Here is a 22466-nt window from a genome sequence, read left to right as displayed (position 1 = left end):
TAGCTGTAAAAAAAAGTATGTGTGTGAACAATGTCCAAGAATAACTTTTAGAGTTTATAGACTTCTTATTTTATGATAAGTTGCATTTTTGGGATTTGGCATGCTGTTTGCACAAAAGGTGGGTTTATTTTGTTTGTCCCTTATCATCCTCTGGGATGCCGTGTGCAGTTTAAATACCAGATACATAAAAGTGCATTTCAAAGCTATGCAACGTTTTTTTAATCAAACCTAGGCGCCACGTAGTTCAGTTTTCACCCATGGGGATTCAAACTACATCTTCTCCCCTGAGGAAACTAAGCATGAATAGCAGGAAAGCTGCTTTTTTTTCATGCCAAATACTGACTGAAACTCCTTTGTCATATAAAAGCAGACCTCCTCTGCAGACTGTGGCCACAGGACTCCAACCACAAAAAAACCTGTTTTCCTGGAACGTTTTTACCTGACACAATGATAACAAGCCCATTACAAGCGTGCACTGCTCCGATTGGCATCTTCGCTTGGTTGTATATTGTTATTTAATGTATTTCCGTTTTTCTCTCAATCTGCTATTGTGCAGTCGCTCGCCCTCTCTCTCCTCCTTCCTCCATTTGCTTTCCCTCCCCACATTCCTATCTGCCAGAAAATAATAATGGCTGCTCTTTTCTTCACAGGGGCCAGACGATTAGCACATCACAATCGTGATGGGAAAGAGCATGCTGGGAGTCATACCTGTACAATTAACCATTTGCTAAGTCCCACCCCCACTGCTACTCCATTAAGCTGTCAGAGCTATATATACTCCACACGGCACTACCAGCACACCCCGAATAAACATTATCTAATTTTTGGAAATATCTAGGATGTCAACCTGTTGCAGTAGCGAAAACAGAATAAGAAAATGATAAAGATAGAAGCTAACTCAATAATAATTCAAATCACAGTGGAAAGTTGAACCACCGCATTACCTCGCGATCAAAAGACAGAAGACAATGAATTTAAGGAACAACACTCTTCCCATCAAGCTTGTTAAGTCTTTATTCATTGTTACAATTATTTAAAACAAAAGCAGCATGTATATACATTCAATATACCTAGTGTAGCATCAGAATCAGATCAGAAGCTGTTTATTGCCAAGTAACCACGTTACACATACAAGGAATTTTGCTAGGTGACTAATTGGTGCGGACAGTAAATAGCAAACACAGTCAAATAATAAAGACACAGACGTGCGAACACTAGTTAATCATATGCTAACGTGCTCTGCTAAAGGTAGCTTCGTATCACTATTACACAAGGTTTAACCATGATGATTTTGAAACCCACAAAACCAACCTAAAAAATAAGAAAATCCAAAACCAGTGCATGAGAGTCTATGGAGCAGAGGCATTGGTTGTCAGAGCCTGAGGAGCTTGATCGATCAATGATATGCAATGAGAACCAGTTTGTGATCGAGGGACTGGACTTAGGGAATGCTCAATTGAATGCATGCTTATCTTAATCAGCGCACTTTATAGTCATGTTGTAATTTTTCAAATCTTTTAATCAAAAAGACTTGCGTTATTCTTTAGTGACAAATCGTGTAGTGGAGGATGACCGGTTAAAAAGGTCCTGAGCAGGTTTGTAAAAGCTTCCTGTGGTGAGAGCCTGCACACAAACTTGTTGTACTGCTCTCTCCATATCTGCATTATTTCATCCAAGACCATGGCTAGGGCTCCTCTTCATCTCCCTCCTTCCTCCTCTGATGTAAAATTGTGGGTGCTTCATCACTGGCCTATCCCGCACAATCATAGAAATGGGATGCCCTTTTATTTATCATGCTCTGTTGCCTGGGAACTAAAACTCCCCTCTGTAACACACTGCATTGATGGGAATACCTCAATACGACATGTAATTTGCCTTTAATTTATTTTACTTTTGAAGCATTTTTCCATATCTCCTTTTTTTCCGAGTGACTATAAGTAACTGCAAAAATAGAAAACAAGCCTGATTCTCTGGTTAACATCAAATTCAGCCACAATATATTTGTGACAAATAGTATCATTAATAAATTCCAAGCAGCACGGGCCTGGTTTAAAGAGCTTTACGGTGCACACAGAAGAGTCATTGATTCTAACCGCATGGCTGTCATAGGAATCGACCGTCAGACAGGATATGACAGATTTTTCTGTGTGATCAGCCGCAGGCAAATCCATAAAGCAGAATCCTGGGTCGGACTGTAAATAAGCTCATGTCAGTATTGCTAATCACAATTTTTTTACGTCTAATCAGTAGATAGAGCAAATCAAATCAATATTCGGACTGCCGCCACCTGGTTTCCTGATATGAGCCATCAGTATTCATGGAATCACTTTTGGGTTATTCAGATGTTGGGGATTGAGCTCATTACAGCGAAGGCTCAATTTCTCTTCAACTTTCCCATCGTTATACTGCAAAATAGTTTAAAGAATGATATGAATTTCCTAGAAGTCATTTAATTTTTTATGGATTATGGCTGCCGCCCAAGTAAAGACTGCATAAATACTAATGTGGACACTAATGTGTGCCGCATCTCTCCAAGTGTTTGCTCACATCTTAGTCCATGTGTGTCCATGTGCATGTGTCAGTAGTGCGGGTCTCTGTAAGTGTGTATGTATTTTTTTGAATGTGACAGACATGTTGTATCAAAAAAAACCTTTGTTCAACATTTTTCTATCTCTCCAGGTCAACCAACCTTCCTCAGCTGGCTATTTGGCAATCGCAGGCCTCAGCTGTTTCAGGTGAAAAAGGTTACAAAATGTAAGCCACAGACACAGTGGAGGTCAGAGAATTAGCAGCTCTCTCCCAGAGAGCCAAAGGGTTCCTAGAGGCATCAACAGCCTCTCCCATAAGTGCAGTACACGTGAAAATGCTTTGAAAATATCTGAAATTCTCTTTGAGTTTAGTATGTTGTTTGTATGTAGTATGCTAATTTACACGTCCAGCAGTTACAGAGAAACATAATTAATTTGCAGTCCTGTTTGTTCTTTAACGTATCCTGAGGGAAATATATGTTTCTTGAATGCTCAACAGTCTTCAAAAGCTGGTCTCTACCTGTTGTGTCTGTTTGCTGTGTGGAGCTGGGAGAATACAGCGATAATTCTTTGTAGGTCACTCTTTTATGGTTTTCTGTCAGCAAAAGTTGTTTGTAGTTCCTGGTTCTTATTTCCCAGTTCCAAGCAAGTTGAGCTATTACTAAAAGATTAAAACACTGCAGACCACTAACTGGTCAGAGAAAATCACCTGCGGATCACAGGACACCATGCACAAACCCGCTATTCTCAATATCATCACATCCTATTACAGAGACTATAGAACATTTGATTGGAATTAAAGGAACCGCAATAAGCTGGTTTAAGTCCTATTTATCAGATGGAACCCAGTTTGTATATGTAAACGATGTATCCTCCATGCACACCAAAGTAAGTCACGGAGTTCCACAAGGTTCTGTGCTAGGACCAATTTTAATCATCTTATATATGCTTCCATTAGAGGACATAAAAACTACTATTATTACTGCCGATACCGTTACTGCTTTTATTATCATTTTTATTCCACTATATCAACAGCTGCTGTTATTATTAGTAGTTGTAATTTTCCATTATTATTCTACTTACTAGTCTCGTTTTATGAATAATTTACGTCAAATGCTTTGAATGTGTTGTAACTCTGTTACGTTGTTCATCCTGTACATATGACATCTATTGCACCTCTGTCCATCCTGGGAGAAGGATCCCTCCCCTTTTGCTCTCCGTAAGGTTTCTTTCTTTTTTTCTCCCCTTAAACTTTTCCTGTACAGATGTGAGGGTCCTGGCACAGATGATGTCGTATGTGTACAGATTGTAAAGCCCTCTGAGGCAAATTTGTGATTTGTGAGTTTGGGCTATACAAAATAAATGTCAGCAGGAATATGAATCACGTTGCCTGCTTGCTTGTTCTACAAGAGTATTAGATACCAACAAATCAAAGACCACTGCTCCAAAGCGCCCCTGGTGCTTTAACACCCCCAAGGGTACCTTTAAAAAAATGATATTACTTTTTGGCTTGTGGCAGCAAATGCCTTATCTATATTCTTTCAGATGTGGTCCCATTTGTGTAAGGTATGGATTCTCACAGATGTCCACTGTCAAAATTATAAAATGTTTACCTAGGCATGTTAAAGCAAACAGCCAACGCTACTGCTTCAGTCTGCCCTTGTTTTAACAACCCCCTGTTCCCATTCACAATCACAGCACATCACTGCTTTCTAATTTCATTGAAAGCATTGGACCGGTACAGTATATCTCCTTCAATGACTTGGACCTCAGCCCAGACTTGCCTCAGCCGGGCAGATTTAAGTTAACAACGCAGTCTAGTATAGGCTCTCATTGCCCGGCCAAGTTTTTGAGTGTGCTAAAAGTTAACTGCCCTGTTAACCCTGAGCTAACAAGACAAATGTGTCAGTGACTAAGTCCTAAGTAAGGTTGTGCTTCAGGAAAATATGAGTCAAACTAAGATGAACGAGACATAACCATGGTTTATTGTAAAAAATAACTTTACGCAAGAAATGTTCAGCGTTGACAACTTAGCAGTAAACAGAATTAGGGTTACAGAGAAGCAGAGAAAGATGAGTCATTTAATAATGCTCATCATCTCCCATCAATGACCAGACACGGAAAATCAATCACATGGTGACACAGCTGGTTAAAACAGGCGTAGGCTTCTGCTGAGGAGATAAATGCTCTTCATTTGTTTGGCACTGATGCATGCTGTCATGAATATGTGCAAGCGTGTTCTCGTGTTTATGTGTACAACTATATATCACACTGAAGTGCTTCTCTTTGGAAGCATTAGAGATTTTACAGCACACATATAAATACACAGGAGGTTTGCCTGTCTTACAGTTAAAAGACAACCAGGGCCAAATATTATAACAGTCCTTCACCAGGAAATTAAAAGATAAATCTATATATTAACTGCATATAGAAAGGCATTTGTTTCTTCTCCTGCTGGTCAGGATGTATACACAGTAAAGCTTACACTAGTGTCAGACTACAAATTATGTTTGAGTTTGTTCATAGTCATACAATACATCCAGGTCCAAGAGCTTTCAACACAAACGTCCAGTCAAAGAGCTTCAATCAATCCCTTGCTCTGTGGTGTTACACAGGGCTTTGCGAAAAGTCAGATGGTAGGTACAATATGCGAAGACACATGACTTCAACAGAAGATTTGAGAGACTTGAGACTTTGTCAAATGAGTAAATTACTTTATGTAATTTTAAAGTTCTATGACTTCAGAAAATGTTGCGCATCAAGAAGAATGACTATATTGGCTGAGACACCTGGAGTAAGCGGTTCTCTTTGAGAAGCGGGGCAGTTCATATTGAGCAATGTAGACACAAAGAGATCCAATGCACTCACTGGAAAATTCTTTGTATACAAAGAACAAATATTTGAGTTTGTCTTGGGTAATGAAATTGGAATTCACATCAAACAGAGGAATTGCAGCAGGGACAAAATGCCACACCAGCGCTGTCGCATGTACTGTAACTTTTCAGAATGGAGCCTTATTTTTTACTGCCACCTAGTGAGCAGCTATTGTTCTTTTACTGTCAACTCGTCCTCTTTGTTCCATTTTGAACAAATATTCCAGTTGATGATGAACAAATGAATGTAATGGGAGCAAATACACAGTATATCCACATTGGGCCACGGAGCACCATTTGATCAGATCGGAGCAGATACTCATTGACATAATTTTGTGGACTTAAAGAAGCACTCACCATTCAACTCAATTTTTAGGATCAGATCTGCAGATTTCCCCTCTCCATTTTGATTGAATGAAATGTAAGATTTTTTCTTAAATTTGTCTGTGTTGACTTGTCTCGGTGGCAGTTGTGATGCAACAAAGGGGAATGTGGTGGGAGTGATGCCTGTTTTGCTCTACTGTGAACTATAATATCAGTTTTGTTTTACTAAGTCACAGCCAAGTGCCCTCCAACCCCCATCCTATCCTATCTTTGTGCTGGTGTAAGAAACACACCATTGACACAATCACACGGCTCATGAAATTGTCAGTGATCATGACCCATTTCATGGCAATCGAAAAAAATCAAGTGTGCGTGCAGATTGCACCATTGTGTCATAGAAATAGAATCTCTGTATCAAGTGTTTATGAGAGCTATCAATGACTTTGTTACCAATCGTGCAAGTACAGCTGCAGCAACAAGGCACATCGCTGCCTGAGTAAACAAATATTTATTTTCAGCCAACATTCAGCACACAAAATATTAATTTTTTGTGTAATTTAAAAAAAGTGTAATTTAAAAACCAGAATGATATAATGAAAAATAGCAAAACTATTAAAATATTACTTCAACAGCTTCTATTAAGAATAATATTAGGGGGTCTATTCGTAATTGTATCTGCTAATTAAAACAGTAGTTTTCTCCCCTGTCTGGTGAGCATAAGACTGTTTATAGCTCAGAGGCCATTCTCAAAAGTGGGCGTGGTTTGACGTCATTACGTAGGGGTGTGTTACGTAAACCGTTCGGCGCAAAAATTCAAACGCTGAACAGGAAGAAACCCTGCAGCCTGCTGTGTTCTCTGTATGTCGTATCACGAACTATAACGAGACGCAAGGACGACACATTGGATTTCAGACATTTGGAGGTAAGTTAAACGAACAAATTTAGGTTTTTGCTGTAGAGCTTTGGTGTGTCAGTAAGCCAGTTAGCCAACAATGAAGGCGAAAACACGTTGATATTAGCTAATACTAACCTAAGCTAACCCTAAGGCATGTTAGCTTAGCTTAGCCAAGTTAGCATTATGACGTCAGTGGAGTCCTTTTGTTTATGTACCAGTGTCTGTTGTTGATGGAGCCCACAAAGCAGCAATTTATGAACAAAATGCAATAGAAATGAATTGCATTGTGCTGCTTCCTCTGTGGCTGGGAGGTGTTGATTGATTGGGGGAAAAGACAAGTGGTTTGTTATGAAGAGAGAACCTATATAACGTTATAATTCAGTTTATTTTGTATAGCCCAGAATCACCAATTACAAATTTGCCTCAGAGGGCTTTACAATCTGCACAGGAAAAAACTCCCCTAAAAAACACCTTTTAACAGGGAGAAGAGAAAAAAAAGGAAGAAACCTCTGGGAGAGCAACAGAGGAGGGATCCTTCTCCCAGGATGGACAAGAAGGCAATAGATGTCATGTGTACAGAATGAACAGCACAGCATAACAGAGATACAACACATTCAATGTATATGACATAAATGATTCATATAATCACAGTAGTAAGCAGAGTAGTGAAGGAAACATTAAGAATACTGATAAAAGCAGCAATGACTATAGTAGAATTATAATTATGAAATAGGTAATAGTAATGTGACTAATAATAATAATTGAAGTAGCAGTGGGTGTCAGCCGGCTCACAGCAGGAGGCACGACTACGGTCCAGGGACCACAGTAGGTAGTTGTGAGATATTTAATGCCCTAAAGGGTTGCTAGTAAAGACTGAAGCCTATTTAGTCTTTCTTATTAAAGTAGTAACGTTTTTACTAAGTGTGCACCTTTCCAGCAAACATGTCGTTGTTGTCATTTTTTAAATTCTGCCATGGAAAAAAAGAAATATAACGATAATATAATTCTCTGGTATAAATGCGTATTTCTTCTGTTTTCATCGGACATTCTTGTTTCCTCTGGTATGAAACTCTTGCACTAGAATCCGTATGTTTACAAATGGCCAACTACTGTGTGTCGGCTCACTGAGGAGTGAAGGGTGTCAATTAATAGAAACAGATAAAAACAAGGATGGTTTCAACTTTTCTGACTGGTATTCTTCACTGCAAGTCATTTAACACAAACATTCAAATACTGTATATGTCTCTTGAAAAGTCCTCATTAACAGCTCAACTTAAGTATGTTAAAGCTTTTTTTAATACTTTGAAACATGATCCTAGTTATTAATCTTGAAGTTGAAATTTGGACCAGTGTCAGCATGTGACTTGTGTGATCTGGTTTCTTTGTCTCCAGATAAGATGAGTGCTGCCTCCACACCGGTCTCCCGTATACGAACAGGATGGACGTCATCATCCATGAAGAACAAGGGTCTGTCCCCTGCAGCCTGCAGCACCCCACTGCTGGCAGCCTTCCCCGGCAATGATGATGAGCAGGAACGACGTCAGCGTCGACGGTCAAGAGTCATTGACCTCCAAACTGCCAATGACTCCTCCTTTAATGACTCTGCATCTCATAGGTAAGCTGAAGAGAATAATGCTTTTCTTTTTTTTTATATGTGTGTTTAGCACGACTTGGATTACAATCTGTCATGTAGAGGTGTTTGGTGTGTTTGAGAGACTTTAAATTTAAAATCATGTCTTTTTAAGCCAATATTTGTCTGCCCTGGTAATATGCATTGTGAGAGCTAAAAGATCATCTTTTTTTTTGTATGCAGTGCCGCAGGGACTCCTGCTGCTGTGCCCAAGCTGTCAAATGCACAGATCTCAGAGCATTACTCCACCTGCATAAAACTGTCCACTGAGAATGTGAGTACATATACACTGCGTGTGTATATATGTAGAGTCTTACAACCTGAAAGGAAAAATCTAATCAAAAGTCTAATTAATACATTTTTCTTTTTTTGGCAGAAAATCACCACCAAAAATGCATTTGGTCTGCATCTGATTGATTACATGGCTGATATTCTCAAACAGAAGGATTCTGAGCTCACAAACTTCAAGGTTGGAGTCTTTTTTTATCCACTTAATGAGCCTTTGATAACTCTGTTTGTTCCCCAGAAGTCTTTGATCCTCTTGACAAATTGAATGAAGTTGAATCAAATGTATAATATTTTATCTTTTGTAGCTATTTGCGTTAAGCCTTGACAAACCTAGAAACACAGACTTTGTATTTATCGGTACACACAATGTATTGTGTACCCTATATTACTTTCTTTCTTTAAATTAGTGATTTACTCTGAAAAAACAGTGGTCTACATAAATAGCCTGGATATATAAAAAGGATTAATGTTATCCTCTAAAGGTCTTGAGTCCAGGGAAGTGGAGCATTCAAGTCTTAAATTACACTGTCTAGAAAAATGTAATTACTTATTCTGATAAAGTCTGCTGAGTCTTGAGTGAACCTAATGGAAGCTGCAGACACCACTTTACAATAGTCTGAGGGATTGTTGTAATTTTAAAAAATATGAATAGAGTGAAGGAAATATGACCAGTGTGTAATTCAAGGTAACCGTGCCATGGAATAATCCGATTTCATAAGCAGTGTGTATGATGTTTTCATTGCCCCTTTAGGCAATTTGTGACATTGGGCTATAAACTGTAAATAAACATGACTTGACCTTAATATACTGTTTTGTGTATTTGTCCTCTGGAAGGTGGCAGCTGGCACTTTGGATGCCAGTACAAAGATCTATGCAGTGAGGGTGGATGCTGTTCATGCTGATGCCTACAGGGTGCTGGGAGGTCTGGGGGCTGAGACCAAACCAGGAGAAGGTGAGAGCCTCAGCAATGCAATTTTTTATATATATATTTTTTATTTTATTTATTTATTTTTTCACTTTTTGGACTTTAATTTGAATAGACAATTACACTGGATCTATATGCAGGGTTCTATCTTTGTTCTACAGAATGTAAATTGTGGGCAACCCACATTGTTCCAATATTTGAACATTATTTGAAGTTTTCTGCTTTTCATTTCTCTCATCATTTGTGCATATACAGACCATGGTCCAAAGGAGGACGACGGAGGTGAAGGTGAAGTGACTGCCAAGCAGCCAAAGAAAAAGAGACCTCCTAAGAGGACAGTTGAGCAGAACCTAGGCAACATCAATAGCGCAGAGTCTGAGAGAAAGTGTGAGGTATGGTGTTCTCTTTACACAACAGTTTTTTAGTTCAATTGACACCCAGAACAATAGTTGTGCTGTTGGGCAGACGGTAATTACCCGGTTTATATCGTTATATTGATATTTACTCTCTTCTGTGTCATTGAATCTGTTGCATTTAAAAAAAACAAAAACCTTTTCTCATTGATTCATGTGTTGAAAGCTGCTCCCACATGTTCCTTATGAGGAACACAGGAACTAAGCCTGTGTTTTTACCGAAGGAACTAGGGACTACATTTAATTCCTGTTCAATAGTTGTAAAAAATAATCATGAAGATTTTAATTTCGATCAGTGTCTGTTTTGTCACTATCTGTAGCTGAATGAGGTAACACAATGGTGATTGATCATATGGCCCACTGGCTAAGGTTCCTGCATTAATAGTGTTACAAGCTGGGTGTTTATGGCAACATTCCCAAGAAAAATCCCTAGTGGTGACTGTCGCTAGTCAGATCCAAAACCTCGCCTGCTTATTGGCATGGGTTGCGCCAAAGAGAACAATAATAGCCCAAACGTCAGGAAGATTCCAGCGACAGTAAATACAAACAAAAACAGGATGACATTGTGTTGTTGATGTTTCCTCTTTTATTATAAGATAAGTATTTCAAACACCAACATCCCTTTTCTTTTTTCAGATGTGGTAAACATCTTTTTGGTCTAAAAGGGGTTATTAATTGAATTATTTCCCCCTGCTTAACAAGATAAAGGGATGCACCAATCCCCGTTTTTATCTTCTTAAACTTCCTCATTTTATTTTCTGATTGACACAGTTCTTACAATTTTTAATATCTGTTTTCCTCCAGGGTACAACTGACAATAATATCAGCCCAATACTGATTGGGTAGTTATTTCACTTTTTCTGAGGTCTACACTTTCTAAGTTGTGTATGAACTCATGAACAAAGGTCACTTAAGGTTTAGCCAATACCACAACCCTGCAGGTAGTTACAGAATATCATTCTTTCATTTATTAAAATCTCATAATCGCCTTATATCCGCTAGGTATTTGACTGATAAATTCATGTTTGAGGATTATGATTAATATTAGACAAGGGTCACAAAGCTATCATCTTACGAGCCTTGAGATATTTATCTAAAAGTGATAGCTGCACCGATCCATACCCAACTGATCCTCCTGCTCAGATATCCAAAAGACATTAACATAAATAAAGGACATTTGACGTTTGTTTCAGTACGTTATATAAATATTTTTTAATCTTAGTACTGTGTGATCAATGTGACATTGACCAACTTTCCTCCTTACCCACCCAGGTGGACCCCATGTTTCAGCGGATGGCCTCATCATTCGATGAGAGCAGCACGGCCGGCGTCTTCCTGTCAGTTCTCTTCAGTGAGAGCAGTCGCTGCGAGCTGCTGTTTCCCTCCTACATGACCCTCCTGCAGTCCAGACCCTCATACTCTCCTCCACCTCCCCAGGGAGTCCCTGCATCCCCGTTCATGGGTAAAAACAATTTACCATGCCCAGAAATTGTCGATTTGTGTTGCTGAATAATGTTGCTTAAGTTGATATGCTTGCTAGCTCTTTTTACTTGCAAGGGTTTAAGATTTGTGATTCTAATTTGGCTTGGAGCAATGTTTCAAATGTGTGTTGGAAATTATTGAGAGAGTTAGATAATAATGACTTGGAACCTGGACATTTTTAGGCTACTATTTGTGTTATTTCTGCTCAGGCTCTTCATTCTGAGCATCTTTCTGTGTTTTGTTTCTGCCAGCCGGTCTGCAACGTTCCAATGAGAAAAGCTGCATCTGCCCCTCGCTGCAGGACTTCTCCTTCACTAGCTGGAACCCCGATCAGGTCAGAGAAACCATTTCATCACCAAACCGTATATTATAAATTTTTCTGATGGAATTATTTCATATTTCTCAGATTTAGTGATAATAAAACAATCAATACCTTTTTAAAAGTTTGCCATCTTGGAGGTAGAAAATACAGTGCCAACCATACAGAAGATCCTATGTGTTGACCTGAGGTTATATTTCGTGGAGTAGCAGAAATGCAAAATTTGTTGCATGCAGGCATTTCAGCTTAGTCTTTCACAGTTTAAGGATCATGTGACTTGTTCTTGGACTTTAAGTTGTAATGTTAGTGCAGACTGCACTAAGCCATTTGTTAAACTGCCTGTATTTATAGATTTTGCAAACAATATTTGGCCATACAGCTGCACTATAATCCTACAGGTCCCGAAAAGTCTTAAAGTAATAGGTTCAGTTTCTTTAAAAAAAGGTGATGAAAAGTCACAAATTAAATTCACAAAAGTCCTTCATATTTTCTCTTGCCAGATATAGAAGTTATATTGGTTCCAAAATGTTTATGTAAATATTTGCAGACTTTCAGGTGATGTTATACACCTAAAATCTAAAAGTCGCAATGTTGTGACAGAGGATTGCGCTGCAGGAGGTGTTCAATCCTTTTTTGTGGTATTTCAGTCAGCAGCTTCAGACCTTAAACAAATACTGTTGCTACTGCCAGCTATAGTAGTTAGGAATCTCATCGTCTCATAATAACAAAGACTACAATTAAACCCTTTTAATTGGTTAATCCGTTCATCCGTTTAATGTGCTTATCCAGGTCCATATAATTAATGATATCATTTGGATTTATTGTTATATGCTGCTGGTAAGTACTGAAAATGTGATGTAAAAATAAATAATTATAGGCCTTATTGTTCCTACTGGTTTTCTATCATCTTTATTACTGTGGCTTGAAAGATCCTAAAAAAAATTAATGGCATTCTATGGGGTACTGAAAGGGGTCTTAAAATTCTTAAAATTGACTTAGTGAACCCTGCAGAAATCCTGTTTTGTAGAAACCTACAGCTGATCCAGTTATATTATTAAAATAACTGGGTGCATCCTTTTGACGAGGTTTGGAGACGTCTTTGTTTCAGTACATACGATAGATGTCACTATTAATTTGGAATTAAAATGAAATGGGACATAATTGTAAGGACCTCTTCGATTCCAAATTAACAGTTTATAAATGCGACAGGCTCTCTGTAGTTTGCCTTGTGGTCCAGCAGAGGGTGCTCTTAAAGTTCACTCAGCTTGACCTTTTGATGCCCTGTTGATCTATCAATAAATTGAGCGAACATATAAGTGAGGAAGTACCTTGTTTCTATACCGGGGTATTACGCTACATGATATGAGTTGCACTCAAATTGGAAACCAATTATGTTAGACTTTTAAATAAAGTGACATTCCTGGTCTACACACATGCAAAAAAAGTTCCCGTAGGTATTTTTCCCTGGAAAATGAGCGGGTTTTAGTGTGAATTTACTGGGATCTGGATTCTCAGCCTACAACCGTAGTGCCCAGTTGATAAGGTCTTGGTTCAGGGACACAACTGTTTGGACCCTGACATGCTACGGTGACCTAAAAGAAGTTTGCCAACAAAGACCAAAGGATGCATTACCTGATATCTTCAGTCAAAATATACATGTCAACAAGCTGTAAAGAACTACAGTCATGACCAGTTCAAACATAGGATCCACTTCCTTATACCCATATGATCTTAAAACAACTATTCTAGTCTTATCTACAGAGACAGTCAGATCCCTGCTGACTGAGACTGTGAATTTTCTTCCAGACCATGAATCAGCTCTTGGAGAAAATTAAGCAGGGGGAACACGTGTTTGATGTGAACGCTGAGCCGGAGCATGAGGAAGATGACTGCCCTGACTTTGACGCCGACTACGAGGAGGGAGGAGGTGACTGTGAGGAGGGATCTAAGGAGTACAAGGAGGGTTGTGAGGCCTCTGGCTCCGGCAGAGGAAGGTAAGATAGTGGATTGTTGAAGAGCAGCTGAACAGTGATGTGTCTCTTCTGCTGAGTGGAACTCACCCTTTTATCACAGGCCTTCTGACTCATTTTTTTCTTTTGTTTAAAGATTCTTATAGTCTCCGGCTTAAGTTTCTAGAGATGGCTCTATTTCCTGCACTCTTTTTCTTTTCTCTCAAAGCACTCTTTTAATGCTCCATGTGTTAAATAATATGATATCCATGTGATAATATCCTCCTTTAGGTTCTATAGCCTCTTCTTAATGTCTACTTACGCTTGCAAGTTCTAAATGCATTATGTATTCATGAGGGTTAAGTAATTGCCTTGCCTGTTATCAACAGAAGAGTTTGGTATTGAATTCATTAAGCCTTCATTATGCTGAATGGGTCAAAATCCAACTCTTGCAGGCTCCATTAGCAAAAAGGCTGATTTGTGTCTGTGCTTGCTGGTTTGAATGGCTCCTCACGCTGGTGTGATGGTCTTACAGGGATGTGATTCCAATCGGAGAGGGAGACATCACCACTATGTGTCTGCAGTTGTCCTCTCAGCCCAGGGAGTATTCATACTTCAGCCCCAAGACTATGGCCACGTGGGCTGGACCCGGCTACTGGCAGTTCAAGCCAAAGCACAAGTGTGAGTGAAAATTATGGTTTCAAACATAATTACAGACAATTTAGGTGTCAAAGGAGAAAAGTAAGTGCCCTTGAGAAAGACATGATACTTATCCTTATCTGTGCATGTAACTGATGCATGTAGGCAGCCTTGTGCTATAACATTGTGACAGTAAATATCCTTTCTCTGTGTCTTTATGTGGAGGTTTGTTTCTTTTTTTGGTAAATATCCTGCCAAAATTGCGTTTTAATTCGATAAATTTAGCAGAAATATTTGATATGCTGTGTTAAACTGCAGCATAATGTATACACATTAGGATATTTTTTTGTTTTGAAGGATAAATTAGGCTTTCACATTTTCTCTAACGGCACTGATGATTTTCAAATTGGTTGTCCTCCCCTGCTGAATGTGTGCAATTATCCCTCTAATCTGTCATGTCTGTTTTCATGTACTAAATCTCCTGCAGTGGACCATTTGCCCGACAAGGAGACGCGTAAACGGAAGCCCAAGAAGACCTTTGAAATAGACTTCAATGATGATGTCAACTTTGACACCTACTTCCGCACCACTAGAGTAAGAACCCTCTTTGCTTTTGTCCAAACACAATATATTCCCAGTTGAAGAGTGTCATCTGGTATAAATGTTACTTGACATTTATTGCTTAGTATTAAAGGAGTAGTGCGACGTGTGGAGAAATATGCTTTCTTGACAAGAGTTGAATGAGAAGATTCATACCACTCCTATTTGTACAGTAAATATATAACTAGAGCCAGAAACCGGCTAGGCTTGCCATAAAACCTGTAAACGGGGAAACAGTCAGCCTGGCTCTGTCCAAAATGTCACTAATTAACACGTTTTTGTACAAATTCCGCAGACACTATATAACGTGCTAATTAGTAAGCTTTGGAGGTGCCGGTAGGCGGATATTGTTTTTTTTGGGCAGATGTTTGGCAATTCTTAGTGTTGTAGCCATAGCAACACAGCATTCAGCACTTTGGGAAATATTTTTGATGCAGCTGGTGTCCCTGTTTACCATTTCTGGCAGCCTTTTGTGTCTCAGCCTGACATTCAGGAAATCTGGTCTTAGTTGTTGCTGAACCAGTATGAATACTTAACCAAGTACAGATCAAGGATAGCTGAGTTGAATGACCTAAAGAGGTCAATGATTTGTCTATAAACTCGTCCAGCTTGTTTAAGTAGAAATAGACAAAAGAGTTATGAAATGGACCTGACAAAAATTTAGATTTTTAAGCTACTCTAGTTTAAAATCATCCGTCATGAACAGCTTCCTACCTGAGCAAAGGCTCTTGGATGATGCCTTAGCACATACCTCCACAATAGATATGACAACTACAGTTTTAGCTTTAGTAATTAAAGTCAGTGAAATGTGACACAGAATCTGCAAATAAAATATACAGCTAAATAGTGACATCCCTGCCTGTAGGGTTCTCAGACAAAATCTAACCAACATCTTTAAATACAGTCAAATTAAGAGCTTGAAAATGAGTATGAAACCTAAAGCACTACTAAAAGTATCTGAACGGAATCTGACATTGTCTGCTTTCCCTTCACAGGCTGCCACCACCAACAGCAAGTCTGCCCTCAGTGCAAGCAATAAGAAAACAACTCTGCCAGCAGACTTCCAGTTTCCCCCAGAGACGCTGTCCCAGCTCAGCCTCAAACCCTCCAGCTCGGTGAGTCTTCCCCACTCACCTGACGGGGCTGGTGGAAGAGCTCGGAGCTAAAGATGCACAAAACTGACCTATTCAGCACTGATATGAGTTAGATGTTGGCTGAAGTGTGACATCATTATCAACATGCACATAATTCTTGTGCTCATCAGCTTTTAAACTAAATTTGACTTTTCACAAAATTGAGTAATGCTACAGACACCATATTTGCCCTATCTGTAAATAAATGAAGATCATTTGTTTGTGTTTTGTTAAAAAAAGATGCATTTGTTTTTTTTTTTGTTCTAGTTGAGTCAAGAAGGCCAGAAAAGGCTGTCTGGAGAGCTCGGAGAAGGTATTGGAGACTACGACTACAACAACGCCAACGACACAGCCAACTTCTGTCCAGGTCTACAGGTCTGAACTCCATCTTCTTATATGGCTTTTGATTTGATTATTTTTTGTCTTTTTTGATTTAACTCTATTTTACCAGCCTTTTCTTTATCTAAGGAGTAGCGGTGGGGTCATTTGGCTTTAAAATATGATAAATATTTCTGTGTACTTCGGTTAGTGTGATAATATTTATACAGCATGGCCCTGTGTGTGATACCTGGTGGATTCACAGGATGTTTTGGAGAAGCGATATGATCTGTGTAAGTAACTCTAGTCCCCCTGGTCAATATTAAACCTTAAACTAAGAGCGGGTGAGCAGGGAGAATCTTCAGTGCATATGACGTAAGAGTTTATCGTGATCAAGCCTGTGATTAATCAGCCTCTGTTCCACTTAAGGATGGGACGGTATAGGATTTAATTGCAGATTTATTGCGTAAGATGAGTGTGGTAAATTTTCATTATCAGTATAATTGTGAATATAGTCACGAGTGGCTTGAAAAAGCGCTCTCATGGTAGAGAAGTGAAAAATAGAGCCTGATATTTAAAACTACAGAATGAATTATGTAAGAAGGAACAGACTCACACAATTTATATACATTTAGAATTATCCTGTTTAGAAGGTCAGCCTCATGAGTAATGATTACCTTATTTAACATTGTTAGTTTATTTTCACTAAAAGGATGTTAACTTAAAAAAAAAAAAAGAGCTGTGATCCAATGAAAAAATATGTTTCTTCACAGAAAATGTAAGTTAAAGTGATTTCAGTATGTTTTGGTGCCATTTTAAGAGTTTTAAGCATATTTATTATGATGATTACCAGGATAATATCCTGAATCACAATTATTTTGGCCACAATAATCTTGTCATTACAAATTTCATATCGTCCCATGCCTAGTCCCACACTTGAATGACTCTTTTGGCTTGACAACTACCTCTGAATAAAACATTGTACTGTATTATCTGCCAAATGGGAGGAACCAAAGATAGAGAATTCTCATTAACACTTAAAACTGATTAGGAACCACATCTCACATTATTATCCCTCGGGCATGTCTTTGGCTATCTTCCTCTTCAGGGAGGTGACAGTGATGATGATGGCGAAGGGTTTACCGGCTCAGACGACACACAGCCTTCAGCTGACGGTTTACCTCCGCCCTCACAAGATCAAGAGGGCATCGCAACCTACGGGGAGGATGATCTGGTACCCGAACCACACAGGGTGAGTAACACAAGACTTTAGTGCAGGTCATACTGCATGTTGGTCTTGGATTTTTAGAGGTAGAATTTCTCTGATCAAACGCTTCTGTTATAATATTTTCTACTCTTGAATTTGACTGATTTACAACAGAAGTTTCTGCAATTCGTTAACATACTTGTGATGTTATTACTGCTTGTTTTTCTAGGTCAACAAGATTGAGATCAACTATGCGAAGACAGCAAAGAAAATGGACATGAAGAGACTCAAGAACAACATGTGGAGTCTTCTGACCGAAAGCCCAGAAAAACCCACAGAGGTAAATAACACTGATAGAGCGGCCATGTGTCGGCTTCTTTTAACTGCAGGTATATGACTCTAATCTTGGGTGATTGCTCACATTTGGTGGGTAGTGTAGACATTCAGCCAGTCAGAGATTTAGCTGTGTGTGTATCTGTCTGAACCAGTCTGTTTTAATAGTTATGCCTTAATGTTCCCTACAGGAGGATGATACTGTGGAGAAACCAGAAGTGTGTGGGGATAAAGTCTTCAGTAAGACCACAAAGACGCTGCTTCAAAGGTACCAGCAGACCACCTGCCATGCCTGCCATGGCACAGCACTAATGAGGAACAATAATGACTGAATAACTCCAAAAAGATAATGGCGTGCAAATATATTTACAGATTTTCAATGATCAGGGTTTCTACTTAGGTATGGAAGTGTAGATTTAAACACAGTCTCTTCTACGTGTCTAAATTCTGAGAGTGATTTTTATCTGTAGGGTTACATTGACTTGTTTGATATTTTTAAAACTGGTATCTAAAATCAAGCAATCTGGTTGGTTGATCGCTTTAATCTCATAACCACATGCCACTGCTATGTTGTCTAGTTCCTTTGCACCTTCAGTATCTCTCCGTGTCTGAGAAAGAGTTAGACTAATGTGTTTGCATGGTCCACTGGATCCCTTCTGGAAACACAGAACAGGTTACAGATAAAATGAGCTAAAACCTGCTACAAAATGGAAACATTTAAGCTTTAAATTCTATGGAGGAGTGAATTGAGCAGTGCCCGTCTCCAGAAAAATACCTGCCTGCTGAAAGACATGCAGCGCCAAATGAGGTTCGACAGCGTTGGGATTTCCCCAGTGGCTTTTGGATTATTGCAGAAAAAAAAGATCTGTGGCAAACAAACATTTATGATACGTTCACTTTTTGTTCGGCAAGATAATCTTCACAAATGACCACCACTTTTATGATTTTGAATCGTGAATGCAATCAGCAGAAGTAAAAGGAAATGTGATATATATAAATGAACTGCACCCCAGTTTAATGACTCCATGTCACCGTCACTAAGCTAAACATGGACGAGCATTCTAACGATGATGTTCTGTAGTCTCATTTAGCCACTTGTTAGCACCCAACTTTTATAAGACATAAAAGCTAAGTTATAAAATGTACTAGGGGGGTATTAACTGCTATTTTCATGTCGTAACAAAAGGTTAAAACTTCTTAAGCCTGTCTTAACCAAAAACCTTAATTCGGGTATCCTAAACCAAAAACCTAGTCAAAAAATAATTTTGACTTCGAGACAAAACGAGTAAATAGAAGTGTAAACATGCTTTGTAATTTACAGGTATTGGAACTCATTTCTGCAGTACTGTATGTGCAGGCAGCCAGCCCAGAAGGGCCTATTTTACTGTGAAGATTAATATTCATTAATTTGAAAACTATTTAAATCCTTTATGACAGTTTAGTAGAAGATATGGCTAAATTCAGGCCGTGGTATCATTTGTGATTATATCACAACAAATGGGTGTTGTTTGGCCCATCGCAAAATAACAACTCCCCAAAGTCTTCAAATCCCATGAAGATTTGATGGGGGAAAGTTTGCCATTAAGCCTGCCATATATGCTTCATTTAAACCTACAGCAGAACTTAAATATACTATGTAATTAAAGGCACTTAATTTGAATCAGCATGATTGATGGAAAATAATATTTATTGTGTTTTCTTTTTTTATCCTTTCTCTCTCTCTCTCTCTCTCTCTCCCTCTTTGTGGGGATCCAGATTGCCAAACACGATGGCTCAGAACCTGTCGGTGCCTCTGGCTTTTGTTGCTCTGCTTCATCTTGCCAATGAAAAGGTGAGTTCTTCTTTGGCTAGGTGTTTAGTAGGCAAAACGAAAATTGTTTGCATTCTTTTTTTTCTTCTGATCATGCTCTAACTGTGATAATACACTCGAATACGTCTCAAATTAAACATGTTGTACATGATTAAAACATTACTGTATTGTATTCTGCTGCTCATAGTAATGTCCATCGCCTTTTAGATGTATAATCCTTCTGTAGACAAAACATGAAATACCTAAAACCAAGAATTTACAAACCTTTCATGTTTTATACACCCTGGAGTTTTACTTAATCTTACAAACATTGGAGTTACTAAAATGGGCAAAAAAATGTAAAGCATTTCTATTAATTGTAGAGTAAATGTGGAGTATGTTTTGTCTTTTGCAGAATTTGGAGCTTGTGAAGGTTGACGACATGTCAGATATCATCATCAGACAAGGCCACTGAGGAGAAATGAATGACGGGTTACTGCACGGAGAATCGCTGCTATTCTCTACTTGTTTGTCTCTTTAACTCTTTACAGTTGTACCTCTGTGACACTCGCTTGTTTAGATTTATTGATGTTTTTTTTATTCATTTTCTAGCAAATACGGTGTGATATAAGCAGCTGTTTAAAAGTCAAATCTGCCTCTATTCATTCCTTCATTAGCCTCTTTTATTCTGTACTCTTGATGCTTATTCCGTGTAGATAATTTAACTCACCACTGCAAAAAAAATGTATATTGTCAAAAGAAATAAAAGCCTTTTTTCTAAAACATGCTGTAGAAGGTTAATTCCCAGTCATTATGCCTTTTCCCCCGACAATTATTGTTTTCAATATGCAACACTTTTTAATGCCTGCCGGGCAAATTGTTCTCCAAAAATGGCCCTAATGGCTTGGATTATTTTTAGCTGCTTGTGATTCAGAGCAGCCTACAGAAGTTGTCTGACATGACAGCAGGTAATGAACAGCACTGAAGCCTGGACGGAGGCAAAACCGGTTGGACAGGGCCGGTGCAGCCGGCAGGGTGGGACTCTGCACATCAAGGATCTGCAGGACAGGGAGGAGCCACTCAGTCAGCTGCTCATTAGCAGTTCCTTTTGTGGATAAGGACGTCTTCATCTAATCAGATGGGATCTGTCACGTAGAACATACTTGGACATTGTGTCAGGGAATTTAGTTGCAATGGTCTAGAGAATATTCCATGTTGTGTAACTCCCATCAACACAACATGAGAAATGCCAATAAAGAAGTTAAGAGTTATTAACGTTATATTCCTGTGAAGAAAGGGTAATTTGGGCCTGAGAGTGCATGATGAAACACGTTTCTGACAATGAAATTATATAACATGTCACTGATACATATATGGCATGGAAAATAACAAGAGTTAAGCTGTAAGATTAGGGAATGTAGAGACATTTGGCTAATTAGGGGTGAAGGCAAGTCTTTTTATGGAGCAACGGCAGTGTGAAGAGTTTGATGTTACAGAGCACGAGACTCAACCCAGTCTTTTATTAATTGTTGCATTCAAAAGTGAATTTATTTTAGAATCGAAGGTGTGGTTTTACATGTTCAGTATTTATTTCTAATATTTACACATTTATCCCCATTTCTGTTTTGTTGAAACATGCCCCAAAAGCTGTCAATTCAAATGGTAGTTTTACAAGGGATAAACTTCTTCCTGTTACCAATTTAAGAACTTTTATTTTGTAGACTAGCTATTTACTCGGCTTCTGCTCGTGAAGAACACTTTTTCTTGGTGAAAGAATATCATAGATTAGGTGGAAGTTTGTGATTGTCTATATCAATGAGGATCTTGATTCCTAGTAGCAGGTCTATGCTTGCTCTAGGCTCACTGTAAATGAGTATGTTAGTCTGGCTTTCTTTGAACACCTTCCCACCTTTGCCTTGTCCTTGATCACAAACACAAAAGATGACATAACACCAATGCCTCACCCCTTAACATTCTTAATTCAGCAGTGAAGGATACAATAAGTCATACATATTGACATTGGTAATGATATGAATGGCTTCTGTTAATGATTCAGCAAATAGTCATACAGCATATAATATATGATCGACTTGAATGAACACCTTGGACCTTTTATGAAGTGTAGCGATCCACATCAAAGTTGTTGTTTTGTACAACAACAGGGCCTTCAAAATAAAAGTACATAGTTGTCATGGGTCAACTTTGGAGCAACATGGATAGAAGGCTAACAAAATACATTAGGTCGTTGCATATATTATAAATTAAAAAAATACAAATTATATTTAAGAATAATTAGATAAATGTACAGTACCAGTGAAAAGTTTGGACACACCTTCTCATTCAACTACTTTGAAGAATCTAAAATATAAAACATATTCTGGTTTGTTGAGCATTTGTTTGTTTACCACATAATTCCATATGTGTTCCTTCATAGTTTGGATGTCTTCAATATTAATCTACAATGTAGAAAAAAATAAAAATAAAAATAAAGAAAAACCATTGAATGAGAAGGTGTGTCCAAACTTTTGACTGGTACTGTATATAATAAAAAACTAGTTTTCATGCTAAATCAATGGCACTCTTTAGAGCTTGATTTTGTGGATTACATACAAATTCAAACCAATCTTTTTTTCCATTGTTGTTTTCAGTATATTTTTATATGACGGTTAAATATGGTTCAGCAACCTATAAATGTGGTCCTTAAAAGTATTTGATTTCCACTTATCTTTTTTGATACAGTGCTTCAAAGAAGTTACAACAAGTGTTTTATTTTGGTAAACACGGTGGAGAGAATGAGCTTGTATTTTGAGACACTTGACAC

The 22466-nt window shown here is 38.4% G+C and overlaps 1 protein-coding gene across 1 annotated transcript; it reads left to right on the top strand.

Annotated features, from left to right (window-relative positions):
• Nucleotides 1-6492: 6492 nt before the first annotated feature.
• Nucleotides 6493-20424, top strand: ncaph (non-SMC condensin I complex, subunit H). The gene is made up of 18 exons (XM_054611109.1): nt 6493-6647; nt 8013-8235; nt 8434-8524; nt 8627-8719; nt 9373-9490; nt 9719-9855; nt 11149-11338; nt 11610-11692; nt 13484-13671; nt 14162-14307; nt 14753-14859; nt 15861-15980; nt 16266-16373; nt 17425-17568; nt 17753-17863; nt 18048-18124; nt 19612-19687; nt 20061-20424. The coding sequence occupies exons 2-18, from the start codon at nt 8018-8020 to the stop codon at nt 20118-20120; spliced, it is 2067 nt and encodes a 688-aa protein (XP_054467084.1). The 5' UTR covers nt 6493-6647; nt 8013-8017; the 3' UTR covers nt 20121-20424.
• The last annotated feature ends 2042 nt before the right edge of the window (nt 20425-22466 follow it).

The sequence above is a fragment of the Anoplopoma fimbria genome, chromosome 13, assembly GCF_027596085.1.
Source record: "Anoplopoma fimbria isolate UVic2021 breed Golden Eagle Sablefish chromosome 13, Afim_UVic_2022, whole genome shotgun sequence".
NCBI classification, from domain to species: Eukaryota; Metazoa; Chordata; class Actinopteri; order Perciformes; family Anoplopomatidae; genus Anoplopoma; species Anoplopoma fimbria.
The sequence above is the reverse complement of the archived record's forward strand: the minus strand, read 5'-3'. Positions and strand labels throughout refer to the sequence as shown.

Bases quoted from the DNA above. Each gene is read 5' to 3' on its own strand.
- ncaph (XM_054611109.1), top strand. From the start codon at position 8,018: ATGAGTGCTGCCTCCACACCGGTCTCCCGTATACGAACAGGATGGACG. The intron at 11,339-11,609 runs GTAAAAACAATT...TGTTTCTGCCAG, and splicing joins CCCTGCATCCCCGTTCATGG to CCGGTCTGCAACGTTCCAAT. The intron at 11,693-13,483 runs GTCAGAGAAACC...ATTTTCTTCCAG, and splicing joins CTAGCTGGAACCCCGATCAG to ACCATGAATCAGCTCTTGGA.